At 41.7% G+C, this 19101-nt stretch overlaps 1 protein-coding gene and 1 long non-coding RNA gene across 2 annotated transcripts in view; one reads left to right on the top strand and one right to left on the bottom strand.

The window, feature by feature from the left end:
- Positions 1–1400, bottom strand: part of LOC132435131 (uncharacterized) — a 142570-nt gene extending 141170 nt beyond the window's left edge. Inside the window, exon 1 of the long non-coding RNA XR_009521488.1 lies at positions 1143–1400. This is a non-coding gene — a long non-coding RNA (uncharacterized lncRNA). The remainder of the gene's footprint in view (positions 1–1142) is intronic.
- Positions 1401–1532: 132 nt separating this feature from the next.
- The window catches only part of TAF1B (TATA-box binding protein associated factor, RNA polymerase I subunit B), a 59505-nt gene continuing 41936 nt past the window's right edge, over positions 1533–19101 (top strand). Inside the window, exons 1-6 of the mRNA XM_060027107.1 lie at positions 1533–1652; positions 3024–3122; positions 6642–6729; positions 8909–9006; positions 10708–10803; positions 13596–13749. Coding sequence (XP_059883090.1) covers positions 1635–1652; positions 3024–3122; positions 6642–6729; positions 8909–9006; positions 10708–10803; positions 13596–13749 — 553 coding nt within the window. The 5' untranslated portion in view covers positions 1533–1634. The remainder of the gene's footprint in view (positions 1653–3023; positions 3123–6641; positions 6730–8908; positions 9007–10707; positions 10804–13595; positions 13750–19101) is intronic.

The following is a 19101-nucleotide window of genomic DNA, read 5'->3' as shown; positions in this document are numbered from 1 at the left end:
TTAAATACCTTCTAGACAGAGATAAATCCCAAATATATATCTCCAGTCCAGAACTTGCCTCTGAATGCTAGACTGCTATATCCAATTGCCTTTTCATCCTACCTAGAGGTCTTATAAGCATCTCTAACTTCACAGGTCCAAAGTCAAATTCCTGATTCCTCCTCTACCCCCCTCCCAAACTTGTCCACCCATAGTCTGCCCCTACTCTGTCAAATACAGCTTCACCCTTCCAGGTGCTCAGGACAAAAATCTTTAAGTTATCCTTGACTCCCTTCATCCTCGACAGCTGCTTTGATGGGCTTCTTATCCATCAAGATATCCTTATGGTTCTACCTTCAAAATGTACATTTCCAGAATCTGTCTACTTCTCACTGTCTCCGCTGCTTTTACCTGGTTCAAGCTACCAGGATTATTGTAACAGACTCCTGACTTGCCTCCCAACTTCTACGTTTGCCCCCTAGCAGTCTACTCTCCCCACAACAGCCAAAGTAATCTGTTAAACATGTAAGATTGTGTAACTCCCCCAACGGCGTCTCTAATTTCTCCAAGTCTAAGTCCTTAGAGCTGTAATTTGTCCCTGCCTCATTTTCTACTCTCCCTTTGGCTCACTGTTCCAGCTACTCGCTCACCTCCTTGCTGATCCTTAAATGGTCCGGCATGAGGTTCAGGACTAGGGCCTTGGTACTCACTGTTCCCTCTGCCGGGAATGAGGTTCCCAACATGGTTCTTGCTCCCTTGCCTCAAAGGTCACCATCTCAGGGAGACCTTTCTTGACCACTCCATTTAAAACTGAAACCACAGTATGGCTCCCATTCTCCTTTCCTGTTTTATTTTTCTCCTTGGCACTCATGCCCGTTTAACATACCACATATTCTCCTTATGTATTTTTGTCTCTCCCCACCAGATTATAATCTCCATAAAGGCAGGAATTTTTGTTTACTTTGTTCACTGCTTAATCCCCAAGACCTAAAACAGCGCCTGTTTAATGAAATGAAAGTGCCCAATGAAGGGACAACAATAAAGCTAAATTTAATGAGCATTTACCATGTGCGGCTCCATCGCGAGGGACCCACAGATAACACCTAATTCTTACAGAGGAGGAAATTGAGGCACAAAGAAGCAGAAAAGCCATGATTACATACCCAGGTCTAACTCAACCACGTGTTCTTTTCTCCAGAACCCGGTGCCTCTCCTGTGCCAGAACCAGGTGGAGAGCCCCGAGCGCTCTGCGTCCACTCCACCGCTCCCCCCTCGCAGCCCGAAAGCAGGAGAGCTGCCGGGCCGGAACGGCTGCCGGAACAGAGACTGAATCCTCTCAGCAGTAGGCACCGCCCACTTTTTTACTGATTGGTTTTAGTTACCTCGACTAGGAAAGGGATGCTGCCTGGGGATGCAGGATCAGTGGCGCTTCATCCCTGAGCTAGCAAGAGACGGAAATCCAAAGTCAAGGGTATCGGTTTCCGCCCGGAGGGCTCTTCCCGCCGCTCCCGGAAGCTGCTCTCGCTGCCGGGGTAACGGGCGGCGGCGGCGGCGGCGGCGGCGGCGGCGGCGGCGGCGGCGGCGGCGGCGGCGGCGGCGGCGGCGGCGGCGGCGGCGGCGGCGGCGGCGGCGGCGGCGGCGGCGGCGCTGTCGTTATGGACCTGGAGGAGGCGGTGAGGGGGCCGAGTGCCGCGCCGCAGGGCGGCGGGGCGGGAGGGGAGGGAGGCTGAGGAGTAGGGGTGGAGGACGCCGGTTGGCTGTGGGGGCGGCCACTGGCCGAAGGGGAACGGGGCGGAAGGCTGCGGCGTGGGGACAGGGATGGGGCTGGCGGGGCTGGCGGGCCGCGTGTGCCCGCGCTTTGGGGGAAGAGGCTGGAGTTTCTGGCTGGGTGAGGTTGTGGGTGAAGGGACGGTGGGGTGTTCGTCGATGTGGGTATGTTTCGGGAGGAGGCTGAAGTTGTGGGTTTTGTGGGGTGGCCACCCACGTGTCTCATCTCTAAACGGGACGACCCAGAAGTTCCCTTTGATGCTGGAGGTTAGGCGAGGGAGGCGGGGCTTGGAACCAGAACGCCCCCAAGTAACCCCTGCTGGTGTCTCTGCGAATCTTAGCCATGGCCTGTGCAGGAATTCCATATTCGGGTTTGGGGACACTCCAAGATTACAATAGTTATCCACATGGAGTCGCTGAAAACTTGACCAACTTGTTGAAGTAGATTTGGCATGCATTTTGACCCACTTCATAAAATGCCACTCTTTGATGGTGTTAGAGGAACAGTCGGTAATTAGATCAACAATAATAAGATTTCACGCACCAGAGAGTTGCGAATGGATAATTTGGTGCCAGTCTATGTATGTACAGAAGCATTATGGTGATGGAAGGCCTTACTCATTGTAGACGCTCAATAAATGTCTACTGAATGAGGGTTAACGTCTGTAGATGCTAGGTTAATGAAATTAGCAATTAGAACTCACCATTAGCGTCGTATATAGTTATGAGTAGGGATCTTGTCTGTTTTGCTCACCCTCAAATCCCCAGCACCTAGTTAAGTGCCTAGTACATACATTATACATTATACATTATACTGCTGCGTGAACAAATCGAAACTTGAAACAACCCTAATAAAACTGTGGCTCCTTCGTGGTGGGTATGTGTTCTTAGTGTCCTGGAGGAAGTTCCAAATGGTATGCTATTTATATTTTTTAAATCTTCTCTATTCTTGAATCTTATCATCTTTTTTCCTCACAGCATGTTCAAGGAGTTTTATTTACTCATCTTTTTTTCCCACTTTACCCCTACCACCTTGTCTTCTTTGTCTTTTTTTTTTTCACCCTCACACACTGCATATTTTAGAAACATTTAATAGTTTAATTCAGTTTCAGATGGCTCAGACTGAACTGTTCTTCTTGTTTATAGATAATCCCTCTGCTATATTTTCTATTCTCAGTGATTCTTTATTTATAGAGTAAAATTGTAGGGAACCCTCTAAGTAGAACTGCAGCGTTTAGGTACAATGTATTGAATGTGGTTTTCCTTTTCTCCTACAGAAAGAGTTCAAAGACCGTTGTTCTCAGTGTGCTGCTGTCTCTTGGGGTCTCACTGATGAAGGCAAATATTATTGCACTTCTTGCCACAATGTTACAGAAGTAAGTAACAGACCTCATTTATGAATTTGCTTGTGCTTTAAAAGTTGCAGTTTCAGCCTAACATGTGGCATAGGTCCCCCCAAAACTGATCTATTTTTATTACTCAGGCAATGTCCAAATATGAAAAATGTAAGCGGTCCTCAAATGCTTACACAAGGGTTGAAGACTTTGTAAGGTAGATTTAGGATGAGCTTTTGAAATTATGTTGGGCCACATATATAAATGTTTTCCTGATTCAGACTGTGTGGTATGTATATAAGGGGAAATAATTAAAATTGCACTTACAAGATGATGTATTTATTTTTATTAGTTACCACTTATTTAAGAGTTTTTAATGTATTGTGGTAGCTTAGAGGTTTGGAAGACAGAATGTTAGAAAGACTGTTGGGAGTATGAGAAATGTGCTTCATCGTCATTATATCTTTGTACAGTGCCTTACACATTACAGAGTGTTTTCTCATCCATTAATTCATCCCCTCATAACAACCCGTGAGATGTGTATACTATTACACCTATCTGTAGATGGGGCAAGCAAGGCTCATCAGTTGAGTGAGTTTGCCATAGTCACATGGATAGAGTGCTGAGCCAGGACTTGAACCTCAGGCTTCCAACGTCAGTGGTCATTTTATTCCACCACTCCTGTCTCTTAAGGTAGAGGTTGGCCTACTGTGCTGTGGAACCTTGGTAAATGAGGCTACCTTCACACTGGGAGTGCTAGGTCCTCTGGGACAGGCTAAACATGCCAGGATTCTGCTCTCTGGAAAAGGATTTGCTCAAAGTCTACAGAGCCAGGAAGGAACAGATATACTACCTTTGCCGTATAGGCCTATATAAGAAAGGTAAATTTGGGACAAATATAAGTAACTGTGTGAACTTCTTCTGGCCAGGATGAAGTAACAGGAGCCCACCTTAAACAACTAAAAGCCTGGACAAAATGTATGAAGTAAAAAATAGTTTTCTGGAGAAAAGTGGTTAATGTCGCTTGCGACTCAATCACCCAAGAGCTTTTCCTTGAGACAGTCTTTGTTCTTCAGTCTGCTTCCCATTTGGTCACACAGAGTATTAAGAAGATATGTACTAAAAAAAAAAAAAAAAAAAAAGAAGATATGTACTCGATGAAATTGTTGATGTGATGGATATGTTCATTACCTTGTTTGTGGTGATGGTCTCGTGGATATACATACATACGCACACATCAACTTGTACACTTTAAATATGTGCAGTTTGCTTTGATGTATATTGAGGCATTAATAGTTTTTGCTTTTGTACCAGCAGTGCAAATGTAAACATGGTGAAGGAAGATGTGTCTAAATGGACTGTTTATCGTTAGCAGATGAAGTCAGCATATACTATTTTTGGAGAAATTAAACTACGTTAACTAATTGCTTTCTTTTATTTCTGTCTTTGATAATGTTTCTGTTTGTTTCTGTCTGATAAAATCTGCTGCAGTCGTTTTTTAACTTGAAAGCCCCTAATGCCACTGTTCCCACATTTGAAAGATATCAGCCTGTATGGAATAACTTGTCAAGAATGCAGCATTCTTGAGGGTGGGCACCATCTTTAAACAGACGCAGAACCTGTCTCAGTGCCTCCCATGTGATAGGCAGAGCTCTGTGTTGCACAACTTAAGTGGTTTTATTGTCTTCATATAGAGTGTGACACAATCAGTCCTTCCTGGAGAGCGGGGGTGTGGCGTGGCGGTGTGGAAATCCAGCGGGTGGGGAACGGCCGACGAGATGGTGGTTTGCACCTGCAAAGAGTGGAGGCTGTGGCACAACTTCCCCTGTTTTTCTGCTCCTTTCATTGCCCTTCAACTCACTCTGTATATAATTCCCATGTTTTAGATACTCCACTGTCTGGAAGAAGGCCTTCTGAATTGATAAAGGAATTAGAATGTTATCTTGATTGATTTTATACAGGAAAAAAGTTTTCAGGTCTTAAATCCGGCCAATTTATATTATAGACATTCTCGGAAGTATTTTGTGGGTATTTAATAAAGGTGTATGCTAGAATTGTGTGAGTTTAATAGATTTTTATGATCATAAGAGCAGATTTATTGTAGAAAATTTAGAAATTATGAAGATGAAAGCTAAAATTATCAGTGATCTCAACATACAACATTTCTTTTCATAGCTTCCATTTAGTCTTCTTTTTTTTTTTTTCTGTGTATGAGAAGGGAAAGGGGATGTGGGTGAGTACCACTGAATGTTCTGTCTTAATAAATATTGTCCTGTGTTATTCTGAACATTTGTGGACGTGTTAATTGACTGTATAAATATTCCACAATATAACTATTCAGTAATTTAATTAGTTACAGCTTCAGTTTGTATATGTAGCTTTTTCTACCTTTTAGTTATTTCACATTTTGTCTAATCCAGATTTTAAGCCCTTTTTTTTTTTTTCTTGCCTACTGTTTATAGGTTTTACCTGTTTTTGCTGGGTAACTGCTTTGGTGTGTATTCTGACATGTCTTATTTTCTCAGTGTGGCCAACCCAGTCCACCAGAACTGCTCTGAATGTGGTTTCTTTAACAAGAGAGGATGTATTCCAAAAATCCTGTTAGAGACATTTCTTTTGTTCTTAATGAAAGTTGAAGATAAATTTCATTCCAAATCTCTAAATTTGGACAAATGTTCCCTGTTGGTTAAAAATCTTCACCTTTTCCCCATCATTTAGACCTAATTCTTTTATATTTTGGTTGTGAGAGAGCCAGAATCTTAGATACCAGCCCTTGAGAGAACTTAGAATTGAAGACTTTGGGATGAACTGTACTCAGCATTTAGTCATTCTAAAATCCTATAGGTTTGATTAAGAATAAAAGTAGCACTTTTATAATTTCATAAATAAAGCTGTTTTAGAGTATTATTCAAACACATAGAAAAGTAGGATGAAACTAATCTGTATGTAGCTTAGGCATTGCTGACTACAGTGAATACAGAAGTTATTTTAATTTCAAAGTATGTTTTGGATAGAGAAAAAAGTGAATAAATTTGACTTTACGATTGGTTTCAGACAATTAAAAATCGATTTAAAATAAAAGTTTATTCATTTGACATACATTTATTTAGTGTTTACTGTGTTCCTGGCACAGTTTTAGGTACTGAGAAATTTTGAATCAGAAAGCAATATAGGGCTTCCCTGGTGGCGCAGTGGTTGAGAGTCCGCCTGCCAATGCAGGGGACACGGGTTCGTGCCCCGGTCTAGGAAGATCCCACATGCCGCGGAGTGGCTGGGCCCGTGAGCTGTGGCCGCTGAGCCTGCGCGTCCGGAGCCTGTGCTCCGCAACGGGAGAGGCCACAACAGTGAGAGGCCCGCGTACCGCAAAAAAAAAAAAAAGCAATATAAAGGCTAACCAGAATGTTACACTTTATCTAATTTTCCCAAAATATTACCATCATTGGTCCTGGCACTCACAATCTGATTCATTATACATCCCAGAACATGCTTGGCAGTATAGTTAAGGAGATGTAAAACTATCTTTTTATGGTCTTTTTAATGGTCTGCTTCTATTTCCTGCAGAGATCTAGGGAAGTTATAAACACTGGGGCTATTCCTAATACTAAAATACAAGCCATCAACCGGGGACTTAAAAGAAAACGAAAACTTGGTAAGCTCTTTCTTCATATGTGCTTAGCATTTTTCAATCATGTTTTCACTTTCATGATTTGGGGATGTGGAATGGAATTTTAAATAGATTCTAAAGAAGTTGCCAGAATTTTAAGCAGGTAATCCAAAGTAGAATTAGAGTGGATAATTGTTGATTGTAAAATTGGAAGCAGATGTCTTAAAACATGTCCATTTTTTATTCTGCTTATTGTTAATGACTTGATTTTCCAGTGGAGCAACTATTATGCCAAAAATAATCTTGGCAAATGTAGCATATTTCTTTTTGTGTGTTGGTGTATGTTTTTCTGTTTTGTATCTGTTATCTATTATATGATTTTCTGTGCTTTTAAAGAAAAATGCTTATTTTCTGAAATGAATCAGCTGTGGAGTTGTCAGGTTAGGCAGGTTAAACATGATATTCAGCTTTCAGAAATCCATTTCTCACACTGAATTTTGAACACACCCTTTTAAAATAGGGAAAATTATTTTCCCTTAAAATAAGCTCAGCATGGGTGTGCTTTGAAAAGTACTCTATTTCATTAATCCAGTGAGTACATAATAATTAACCATTATTGAGAAGAATCTGAGGTTAAGTTTAGCTGATGCTTTTTATTTCTGTGACTAATTGCCTAGGGCCAGATTCTCAGGTTTGAAACTAGGCTAATGGTAATGGTGGACTCTTCTATCTGAGGTAGCTTTAAGGATACACACATGAAATACATTATATATATAAATGTTAATGAAATATCTATATGAAATACATTGCTGTTCTTAGATGAATAACAGAGAGACTGCCAAAATGCCAACTCATGTTCCTGTTTAACCTTTAGTGGTGACTATTTTTATTAGGCTAAACCTGATTAATTTTAATTAAATTTTATTAGAGTAAAACCTGATTAATTTGGACTTGACCTATCTAATAGTTAAAATTGTATATTTTAAACTTAAATTGCTGAAGGAACGTCAGGTGCTTCAAATTAAATGTTGAGTCTTATATTCAACCTCTTTGTCCTTAGTTGCTTCTTCATCTGTAAAGTGAGAATGTAATACCATTTATTATATAGAATAGGAACCCAGACTGAGAATTTAAAATACGACTTTATCAGTTTGTCAGAGCAGTGTGCAGGAAGGAGAGAGCACACATGGATAGAGCTTGGAGAGTTTAAACTCCCTCACCTTTGGAAAACGTCAAAATTACAGGCTTCCTATTTTACTCCTATACAAGCTAAGACCCTTTCCAGAAAGTGCGTTAGTCAGCAGGGGTGGGAAGGCCTTGTGACATTTGAGGTAAGGGAAGGGCATAGGAGTCCTGTGACATTCTGAGGGGAGAGAACCTCTTGGAGTCATGGTAACAGACTTCAGAAGCTGTGCGCTCATAACATATTTTTCAAAGAGTTACAGTATTTGTCCAGTAGGGAGGGGTAAAACATAAGGGTCTTAACAGATTTTAACATTCTCTTCAACTGGTAGTTTTATTTAAACATGTAGCTTTGTCCATTGCAGTGGCAGTTCTCGTCACAATCTCTTAAGGTTGTTTTGAGGTTGGAAGAAAATAATCTACTTAAAATACCTGGTAACTAGGCTGAGCTCAATAAATCTTAACTTCCTTGCTTTCAGTTTCACCCAAGAACCTAGAACCATCTTGAGAAAAGGAGAATGCCGTTGAGCAGTTTACTTTCTTTGTATATTCTTATTGCCCTTTCCTGCGATCTTGGAGCTTCACATCTTCACTTTTGTTCGTTCATTCTCCAAATACTCATTGTTCCCTTTCCATGTGAGTTGGAACAGAGGAGTCATACAAGCAGTGGCTGAGTGTTGAGTATCCTTTCATTTAGGATTCTGCTGGCCATTGTTCAGTACAGTATACATTTATAAAACTTATTTCATTTTTTTAATGTGGTGACTGTTCATTTTTCTGTCTCTGAACATTAACATTTCAGAAAAACTATAAATAATTTAAAATATTTAAAATCTGATAAATTATAAATATGTTGTTTAGCTTTAGCATTTATGTACAGGTTTGCCAGATGGGAAGCAAGAGAGTATAAGAATGGAAACTCTACTCAGGGGTATGAAAAAATTCCAGTTGAAGTGTATAAAACACAATTGTAACTATGTAGCACCATTACATTTAGTAAGTTGGGAATGCAAATATCTGAAACCTGTCATTTGTCATTTAGAGAAAGGCTGGGATTGGTATGTGTGCGAAGGTTTTCAGCACATACTTTATCAACAAGCAAAAGCCTTACAGACCCTTGGAGTAGGCCCAGAGTTAAAGGTAAGTCCATTTGTGCCTAGATGTTAGCTTTACATTTTGTTGTTTGAAGAACAGTAGACTTAGAGTGATACTAAGGAGGGCTATCAGTAATAACATTAGGCCTACTAGAAAGAATCATTTTTCTGATGATTTTGCTTTAATCCTTTTACTAGACCAGCAATTCCTAAAGTGTGTTCTACAGGATAGAAATAAGTAATACGTCCAAAAGAAAATAAGGTTTTAGTCTTCAGGTATTTAGGAAACACTGGGTTAAAGTAAAACAAATAACTTTGCCCACTTATTGGTGCCTTTTTTGTGTTAGTGTGCTTTTTAATTTCCTAGGGGATGTCGTATGCAGTATTCACAATTTGAGAGCAAAATCCTTTGGCATGTATACGTGTGGGTAGCATCCATCGAGTTCCAGAGAATGCGCTTTGTGGAGTGATACATTCAACCAGTGGTTTTTAAACTTGAGTGTGTGTGTATCAGAATCACCTAAAAGGCTTGTTAAAACACAGATCGCTTGACCTCATTCCAGAGTTTCTGATTAAGTAGGTCTGGAGTAGGGCCCAAGAATTTGCAGTTCTAACAAGTTTCCAGATGACAGTGATGCTGCTGGATTCAGCGTAGCTGGAGAGAGGGTTTCATGCATATGTGGCGTGAGTAAACACGACGGTATATAGCAGTATGCTCATAAATGAAAATAAGAGCAAAAAGAAAAGGGAGAAAGGTCAGTGTCTCCTGAAGTCACCAAGAAGAGATTCGTAAAGCAGCCTTTGCTGTTCAAACCAGTGTCTGCGGCAGGCTGGCAGGATGACCCGTAGGCCAGTGCATGGCCTAAGTGGACTCTGAGCCTTACCCATGACAGTCACTGCGTCAGGTAAGATTACTGGTAGTCTGGGCTTTGTGAATCTGGTTTCTCCTTGCAGTCATCCTGTGTATAAGTGTTTTTCAATAAGTGGTTTCTATTAGTTACACCAACTAGCTTCAGTAGGGTTTATACCTGTGTAGCCTTCTATCTGCTTCATCGGGATTAATCCTGAAAACAGGTTCTCTGAAATTAACCCGTGAGTATAACCGTTTAGACCTGACCAGTTAAATGGCACAGCCAGAACACAGGCTCTGGAATCAGGACCGACTCCAAATCCCATTCATGGCCTTTCTACTTATTGGCTAGGTCATTTTGGCAAAGTTACTCAGTTTCTTCAGTGGTAAAATAAGAGATAGTAGCTATCTTGCAGGATTGTGTTAAAGCTTATGGATGCCTTGTACCTAGCAGGTAGGTGATGAATAAATGGAAAAATTGTTTTGTTTGTTTGTTTTGTTTTACTTTCACCTGGACGAGGGTGGGGGCAGTAAGAGGGAGGGGTGTCAATAGGTCACTGGACCCAGGAGCAGCTTTGCCCCTAACTGGAAGTGTAGTCACATGTAAGTTACTTTCTTTCTCTGAATCTTAATTTGCTTAACTTGTCAAAGGAAGGGATTCAACTAGGTGACCATAAGGAACTAAAATCTAAGATTAAGAAGAATTTATTCCATGCTTCCCGTATACCTGACATTGAAATGATCATTCTTCTTAAGGAAATTTAGGTAAGAAAGGTAAGAATACATATAGATGGAAGCAGTATGTAAAGGACAGGAGAGTAGCGATTCTGTGGTGTAGATGTGCCAGTATGTTTGTCATCATAACCTGAAGCACCGCTCATTTCCCTTCTACCTTAGAATGAAGTTTTACATAATTTTTGGAAGCGCTACCTTCAGAAGAGCAAGCAGGCATATTGTAAAAACCCAGTTTATACCAGTAGAAGGAAAACTACGGTAAGTCACAAATCTGAAAAGTGGGACCAGAAAACATGTCTAGTGAAGGGTAGAGATGAAGATGAGGTTCAGCCTTACCTGGGTTTATGTTGCTTGTCAGAGGGTTTTCAGTGAAGAGGTTTCCTTTACAGTCCAGAAGGACAGGGTCACTGATCTAGACACTGACCCCAAATAAGACATTGATGTCTTATTTGGCCAGTTGAAAACAAAGAAATTTGTGGCTAAGTTTCTAAACAGAAGCTTAAGGAATTTCTACCGTTGTGCTATTGAAAGCTTTTTTGCGTATATTATTCTTTCTGCTTGGAACACCTACTTCCTTTACTCGGTGTTTCAAGATTCAGCTCAGTTATCATCTGGGTGTTTCACCACGCACCCCCATCCGTCAAAGCAGTTAGATTTTTAGCAGTTTGCTATTAGTGCTTTGTAAGTGTGCCATGGATCATTTTATTTGGGGTAGGGGCGGATTCCACTGCTGAGAAACGTGGGTTTGGTAAGCTTTGATGTGTTTTATGTGTGATACTTACTCTCCAGGGCTGGGAAGAGATTCTGAACCTATTTGACAGACTTTTGTTAAGAGCTTAGAAACTTGGCCCAGTGTTTCCTTCTTTGGTTGGGGTCTCGTAGGTTCCACATGCAGAATTTAGTGACCCAGCAGTGAAAGAAATAGGTCCTAAGAACAAGAAGTTTAGAAATAGCAGGTGGGGGCTTCCCTGGTGGCACAGTGGTTAAGAATCCGCCTGCCACTGCAGGGGTCATGGGTTCAAGCCCTGTCCGGGAATATCCCACATGCCGTGGAGCAACTAAGCCCGTGTGCCACAGCTGCTGAGCCTGTGCTCTAGAGCCCGCGAGCCACAACTACTGAGCCTGCGTGCCGCAACTGCTGAAGCCTGCCCGCCTAGGGCCCGTGCTCCGCAACGAGAGAGGTCACCACAACGAGAGGCCCGTGCACCGCAACGAGGAGGGGCCCCCACTCGCTGCAACTAGAGAAAGCCCGCGCACAGCAACGAAGGCCCAATGCAGCCAAAAATAAAATAAATAAAAAAGAAAAGAAGTAGCAGGTGGAGCAGGAATAATGATAGTTCAGTTTTGGGCATAAATTTGAGACAGCTTTTGGACATCCAAAAGGAAATGTCACGTCCTCAGATATGCAGATCTTCAGCTCAGAGGAGAGGTCTGGGCTGGAGATGTAAATTTAGAAGCTGGCAGCTTACACTATAATCAAAACTAAAATGCCATTGTTTGTAAGATGCACCATTATTTTAAGTACTTCCAAGAAAAGATAATGCTGCAGATTAAATCATGACATGCCTCTGATTGTAAGACACATCCTGATTTCAGGGATGTTAGAATGCGGAGACATGGGAGTGCATTTTAGAATTGAAAGCAATATATGTAGTGAATGGTATTTAAAACCACAAGACCAGATGACATCCCTGAGGAGTGAAGACAGAGAAGAGGACCAAGAACTGAGCTCTGGGCCATGCTAGGGTTAAGGTGTCTGGGATAAAAGAGGGAGGAATCAGCAAAGAAGCCTGAGGAGCCACTGGTGAGGTGGGAGGAAAGCCTAGGGAGTGAAGGGGGCATTCTAGAAACCAAGGGACAGAGTGTTTCAAGAGGAGGGGAGTGATCCACTGGGAGAAATGCTGCCTCCAGCTCAGGAAGGGAGAGGGCTGACAGTCGAAGAGCGGAGCAGTGGGATCAAAACTCCGCCTGGAATGGGGGACGGAGAGGAGAGGAATTGGAGCCAGCGAGTCTGGACAGCTCTCTCTGGGCACTTTGCTGCGAAGAAGTACAGAGAAATCGCCTTGTAGCTGGAGTCAAGGGGAATTTTTTTCTTCAAGTGGAATTCATGATGGTGCACTGATAGGAACGATACAGGAGAAAGAAGAAATTCTTGATGGAGAACGAATAGAAGTGAGTGCTAACCTTTGAGTAGAAGGTGGGTGGGATCGAGTGCACAAAGGGAGACACTGGCTTTAGAGGGGAGCGTGGAGAGCACACCGGAAGAATCCGATGGAGGGCAGAGCGCGTGGTGGAGCCGCCGGCAGACGGTTGCCTGCGGGAGCCTGTGGACGTTTCCTCAGGATTGCTTCGGTTTTCTCAGAGTCTCCGCTTATCAGCCAGCTTTATGGTTGCCTGGCCCCTCGTGGGCTCGCCTGTCGGAGGGGATGTGCTTGACAGAACACGCAAGCATTATCCTGTCCCTGATTTTTTTTGTCTCATTCTCTTGTGGTTTTCTTTAACATGAGCTTTATCTCTTCATAATAAGATCAAGTTTCTTGGCCTGCGTGGTTGAGAGCATGGCTTTTTGACTGTGATCAGTTCCCCAAGGTAATGTCAGTCAGTGAGGCCTTTAGGTAGCCAGCCCGCTGACTTTTCTTAGGGACACTCTGACCACCATTCCAACAATACATGTGTGAAAAATTAAACAAGGGTAAGAGATAGTATATCCTTGTCAAGCCTTAGTGTGCCTGGAGTCATTATTGACACTTGATGTTTTTATTGGTGTTGCAAGAGAGGTGTTAGTTACAGAGAGAAGGAGGCCTGACATGTCTGCCTGTTTCCTTGCTCACGCTTGACTGAAGCCCTTCTCCAAGAAGTGTTGCCGGGAGGTGCTGGGGAGCACGTGCGGAAGTCGGGCTCTTCCAGTCGCGGGGACTGGGCGGACGGCTGCAGGTCTCTAGAGGGGTCCTTTTCTGGTGTTTGTGATGCTCAGGAATTGTTGACGTTTGTGGAAATTAATTATGTTGTAAATTCCTGTAAAATCATAATTTATACATTTTACAAAATAGGTATTAGAAGATAATCCAAGTCATTCAGACTGGGACAGTGAGCCTGAGCTGCTGAGTGACCTGAGCTGTCCTTCTTTTGTTGAAAGTGGAGCAGAATCTCAGCCTGATGTCCACACTCAAAAGCCTTTCCCCATCATCAAAGCATCACAATCAGGTAAGATGAGAATCAAACTAGCTGGCAATGCATCTTAAAAATAGTCTAATCTCTTCATATTCCAAGGAGGGAAACTTGGCCTAGCAAGGAAGAATGACTTGTTGAATCATATGGCAAGGAGAAAGGTAAACTAAATGAAATCTTAGTGCGATTTTTAAAAAGGTACATCGTCTCTACGTGAGTTTTTTGGTGTGATTTTTAAAGGGAGCTAAACAGTAAGTAGATCCACAAAGGATGCTAGCTCCGTAAGGATAGGTGTGGGCTCAGAATTTTCAGAGAAAAGTTGCAGCAGAGAAATGGCAGAACTTAGCCATAAGGTAAGACAGACAAGAGTCAAAGATGAGTCGCCCAATTTCTCAGCATAGCAGGCTGAATAAAACGTACCATATTATGTGTGTGTATACATGTGTCTTACCTTCTGCTTTAATTCCATAATTTAAAGTAGATGAGGAATATATTTAAGGTTACAGATATAGACCTCCTGAAAGCATTTATTCATATTAGTTTCCACACTCCTTTAAAAAAGAAAAAGTGGTGGAAAACAGAGCTCAAAGAACAGACCAAGAATATATTATAGATTGCTAGAATCTTGATGTGTGCTGATAGAGTTCTTTGAGAGAGAGCTTCCCAAACCTCTGGTGTGAGGGGTTGTTGAAATCTGCATTAAGCATGGTTATATAACATTTTCAGCAAAACACTTCAGAAGTGTGGAGTGCTTATTTGCAAGCCCCTAGCCCTCCAAAGATTAAAAATTCCTATTATCAGCATATCCTCATTGGTTTTGATTTGTTTTGTTTTGTTTTGTTTTCTTCAGCATATCTACATTTCTTGTTGGACTGCACAATGACACAGATATCAGTTAAGTTACATTTTGTGTCCAAAGAAGTTAGAATCCTAGGACAATTGGGCTGCATGGAGTCTCTGGAGTTTCCTTCTCCATGCTTTCAGGCAAGCCTGGCTCAGATAGTCCCAGAGGACTACGACTCTAAACCATCCAAGCCTTTTATTTATTTTTTTAAAATATATTTATTTATTTGGTTTCTTTGTTTATTTTGGCTGTGCTGGGTCTTAGTTGCAGCACACAGAATCTTCGTTGCGGCATGCAGACTCTCAGTTGTGGCATGCATGCAGGATCTGGTTCCCTGACCGGGGATCAAACCCAGGCCCCCTGCATTGGGTGTGCAGAGTCTTACCCACTGGACCACCAGGAAAGTACCCCCATCCAAGCCTTCTAAAGAAAGCATCGTGATTATTTACCTATGTTAGGGATTTTTGTTTGCATGTTTGTTTTTTAGTAAATGGTGATCCTTAGAGCCTTATTTTCATTTTTACATTAAGTGTAACTATTCAGACAACTCTTATTACAAAACTATAAAATGGAGGTATTCATGGGAATTCCCTGGCGGTCCAGTGGTTAGGATTTCACTGCCGGGGCCCAGGTTCAATTCCTGGTTGGGGCACTAAGATCCCACAAGCCGTGCGGTGCGGCCAAAGAAATGCAGATATTCATAAAGAAAATAAAATCACCAGTTATTGTATCACCCCAGAGTAACCACTGCCACTGAATTCTACTATACTCCAAAAGGTTTTTTTGTTTTTGTTTTTTTTTAATTGGAGTATAATTGCTTTACAATGTTGTGTTAGTTTCTGTTGTGCAACAAAGTGAATCAGCTATAAGTATACATATGTCCCCATATCCCCTCCCTCTTGAGCATCCCTCCTATCCTCTCTATCCCACCCCTCTAGGTGGTCACAAAGCACCGAGCTGATCTCCCTGTGCTATGCAGCTGCTTCCCACTAGCCATCCATTTTATATTTGGTAGTGTATATATGTCCATGCCACTCTCTCACTTCGTCGTAGCTCAGGTTTTTTATTCATGTATATATAGAGAGAAAGGGAAAGAGTTTTATTATTTTGTTTTGCAAAAATGTGAGCTATTTCATCATTCTTTAAATTTTTTTAATCAGAATTCTACATGCATGTTAATTCAAATAAATTTATGACTTGTTATAATAAATTACAAAAATAACAAATAAAAATAAATTGCAGTCCATTGTCTCCCCGAAATGTCCTGTTTCCAAGAGGCATTCATTTTCAACTCTTTTGCAACCTGCGTATCCCTATCGCATGCTTCTAGTACTACATCTTGATTTCCGGTTTTGGACATTAGCGATTAAATTCCCACTATGGAAGATGAAGCCTTAGCTCTTTCACTTATCCTTCACTGCCCCCCTCCCCATGTAGTTACCAACACACAATTATGAATTTCTCATTCTCTATCTTTCCAATATAATTTTTTACTGGATCAATTTTTGGTGCTTAAATTGTAAGTGTATAAATGCTAGTCAGAACTGAACCACATAGCTTACTATGATTACTTTTTCTGTATATCTTTTGGTTTTTCCAGAGTTGATAATTGTCTTGTTATTTGTTTAGTTTTCTATTTATTTATTACTAATCCATAATTTGTTACTAATGTATCTCCACACTTCCCCTCAGTTCTGAAAATCTCTCAATTCCTTAGATATTCTGTCAATTTCATCTTCTGTAATAGACTTTCTGGAGCTTCTGAGCTGCTCTGATCTAGAATGATGTATTTCTAGACCTGTGTCCCAGCTGTCTCTGGGATCTCTTTACCACCATTCCAAGGATTCTGTCACCTCTCTCGTTAAATTTCTTATTGCCTTGATCTCATTTCATCTTCCCTCTTGGTTCACGCCCTCATTTTTGTGGAGCATCTTTTCTTATTTTGCTGAGGATATTAATATTATTTCCCACGGATTTGAAAATTTGTTTTGGCCTTGCCTGTTTATATTAGAGGATTTCTTTAAGTGTTTAGCAAGCCTAAGAAGGCTAGTCCTGTTTAAGAATGGAGATTGAAAAGTTGATTGAAACTTTCTACCCATGATTAATCTTGTCAGCTTTGCTCTGGTTTCTTTTCTTAGTGAACCTTCAGCATTGTCATCTTTAATTTATTTCCCCCCTAGCTGATCAGATTTTCCATTTGGAGGTTGTAAACCTGCCTGTTCTGGGAACTGGATGGGAAAAAGGCCTCAGGGGAGGAAGGAGTTGTCTCAATACTCAATATGTAAACGTTCACTTAATCCTCCTGTTTTCAGTAAGATACCCCTACTTCAACTGTGTATGTGACTGACGCCCTATCCCAGAGAGCCCTTTGTTTTACTGTCTCTAGAGGAGAAACTTCCAATTTTCTGGCAAGATTGGGGAGCAGTCATTTGGCCGCATGGAGTTTGGGGAGAAGTCTGGGTGCCTAACTTCTTCTTAATCGGACTTTCAAGCTCTCCTCCCAGTATTAGTCCTACTTCACTCAGTTTCCAGGGGTACCTGGTTTAATCGATTCCTGAGCTTTCCTTAGAGGTCCCCAGGGGAAAATTAGATTGCTTTCTGGCTTTCCCTACTGCTGGCTGTGAATCCAGCTTTCTCAGCACTGCTAAGGCAATAATCAGCCATCCATTTGCTTTCCAGCTTTTAAAATTTTATTACCATTGTCTCCTTTTCCATGTTATTTGTTCTCGTATTTATATCTTTTGAAAATGTCTTTATAATTGAAGTGGGACAGAACAGAGCCTAATGTATGTTTTCAATCTGCCATCTTAACTGGAAGTCCCTACATGTTATTATATATATAATATATATAGAAGGTTTTAACATAATATTTTATGGAAATCTGTGTCCTTGTATATTTCTTTAAAACTGTAGTCTTCAAACTTTAGCATCCACCAGAATCACCTGGAGGGCTTGTTAAACCACAGACTGGTAGGTTCGGTAATTTGCGGCTCTAGTAAGTTCTCAGGTGATGCTAATATACCTGCTCCAGGGTCTGCACCTTGAAAACCACTGATCTAAAGCATTGTGTAAATTGTTATGCACTGCTCCCTTGCATGGAATTATTTAATTACATTTCTATTCCAGTCATTTGGTTGTTTGAAATTTTTGTCTTATTATAAACAGTGTTGCCACAACATGCCTTGACCCTGAATCTTTGCATGTTTTTTTTTTTTTTTTTGCGGTACGTGGGCATCTCACTGTTGTGGCCTCTCCCGTCGTGGAGCACAGGCTCCGGACGCGCAGGCTCAGCGGCCATGGCTCACGGGCCCAGCCTCTCCACGGCATGTAGGATCCTCCCTGACCAGGGCACGAACCCGTGTCCCCTGAATCTGCAGGTGGACTCTCAACCACTGCGCCACCAGGGAAGCCCGGAAAAGGGGATTTTGAGGGATAATTTGGAGAGTTTTTGCCCGAGAAAACTTGGAGTTTCTCAGGGTCATTCCTCATCCTGCTTTTTTTTTTTTTTTTTTTTTTTCCTCATCCTGCTTTTTAAATCTACCCTCACTCCTTACTTTAAAGGAGTTATATCCTGACAACCCTCAGGATATATCCTGACAGTTATATCCTGACAACCCTAAAATTCCTATCTCTTGCCCATCCTCTCAACTATAGGATTTTTTATATTCAGCTACCCTCAACATTTCTGTTTGTATGCTTAATAAAATCTTACACTTGTGCAATTCTGATATCTTGATTTCTCGTCAAACCTGATCTTTTGCCATCTTCCTTGTCTCAGTGACTGGCATCTCCATTCTTGTCGCTCAGTCCAAAACCCTTAGAATCCTACTTGTCTTCTCTTTTTTTCTCATTCTTCACATCCAGTCCATCAGTAAATCCTCTTGACTCTGCTTTCAAAATATGTCCAGAATCCAGCCACATCTCACCATCTGTAGGGTCGCCGCTCCAGTACAAGTGCCTGTCGTTGTCGACCTGGAATCGTGGTCTCCCGTGTGCCCGCCCCAGCTCCACTCTTCATAGCAGCCAGGGGAACCTTTTAAAACCATAAATGAGATCATGTAGCTCTTCTGTTTAAAACTCTCCAGAAACTTCTTACGTACTTAGAAGAAAATCTAAAGTACAAATCATGACCAACAAAGCCCTTTAGCAATATGGTTTCTTACTCTCTCCTGTCATGTCTTAACACTTGCCCCTCACCCGTGGTGCTCTCGCCACACTGGCTTCCTTGATGTTCCTTCAGGTTGACTCTGCTAATGTACTTGGTGTTCCTCTCCAGATCCTTAAGACTTATTCTCTGATTTCATTCAGGTCTCTGCTCAGATGTCACTTCCCCAAAGCGGCTTCTCTGACCACCTGTGTAAAATAGCACATGTCTCTTCCCTTCCATCATTTTGTATGCCGCTCCAGTGCTATTCATCTGTGTTGTGCTTAACCACTGTCTGCAAATTTTTGTGTGTGTGGGGGGGGCGTTTATTTACTGTCTGTCACTACTAGTATGTAGGTTTTAGGAGAGATGAGAGACTGTACACTGTCATTTCCCCAGA

The sequence above is a fragment of the Delphinus delphis genome, chromosome 12 (assembly GCF_949987515.2).
Source record: "Delphinus delphis chromosome 12, mDelDel1.2, whole genome shotgun sequence".
In the NCBI taxonomy this organism is placed as follows: Eukaryota; Metazoa; Chordata; class Mammalia; order Artiodactyla; family Delphinidae; genus Delphinus; species Delphinus delphis.
Note: the sequence above shows the minus strand (reverse complement) of the source record. Positions and strands in the feature narration are given on the sequence as shown.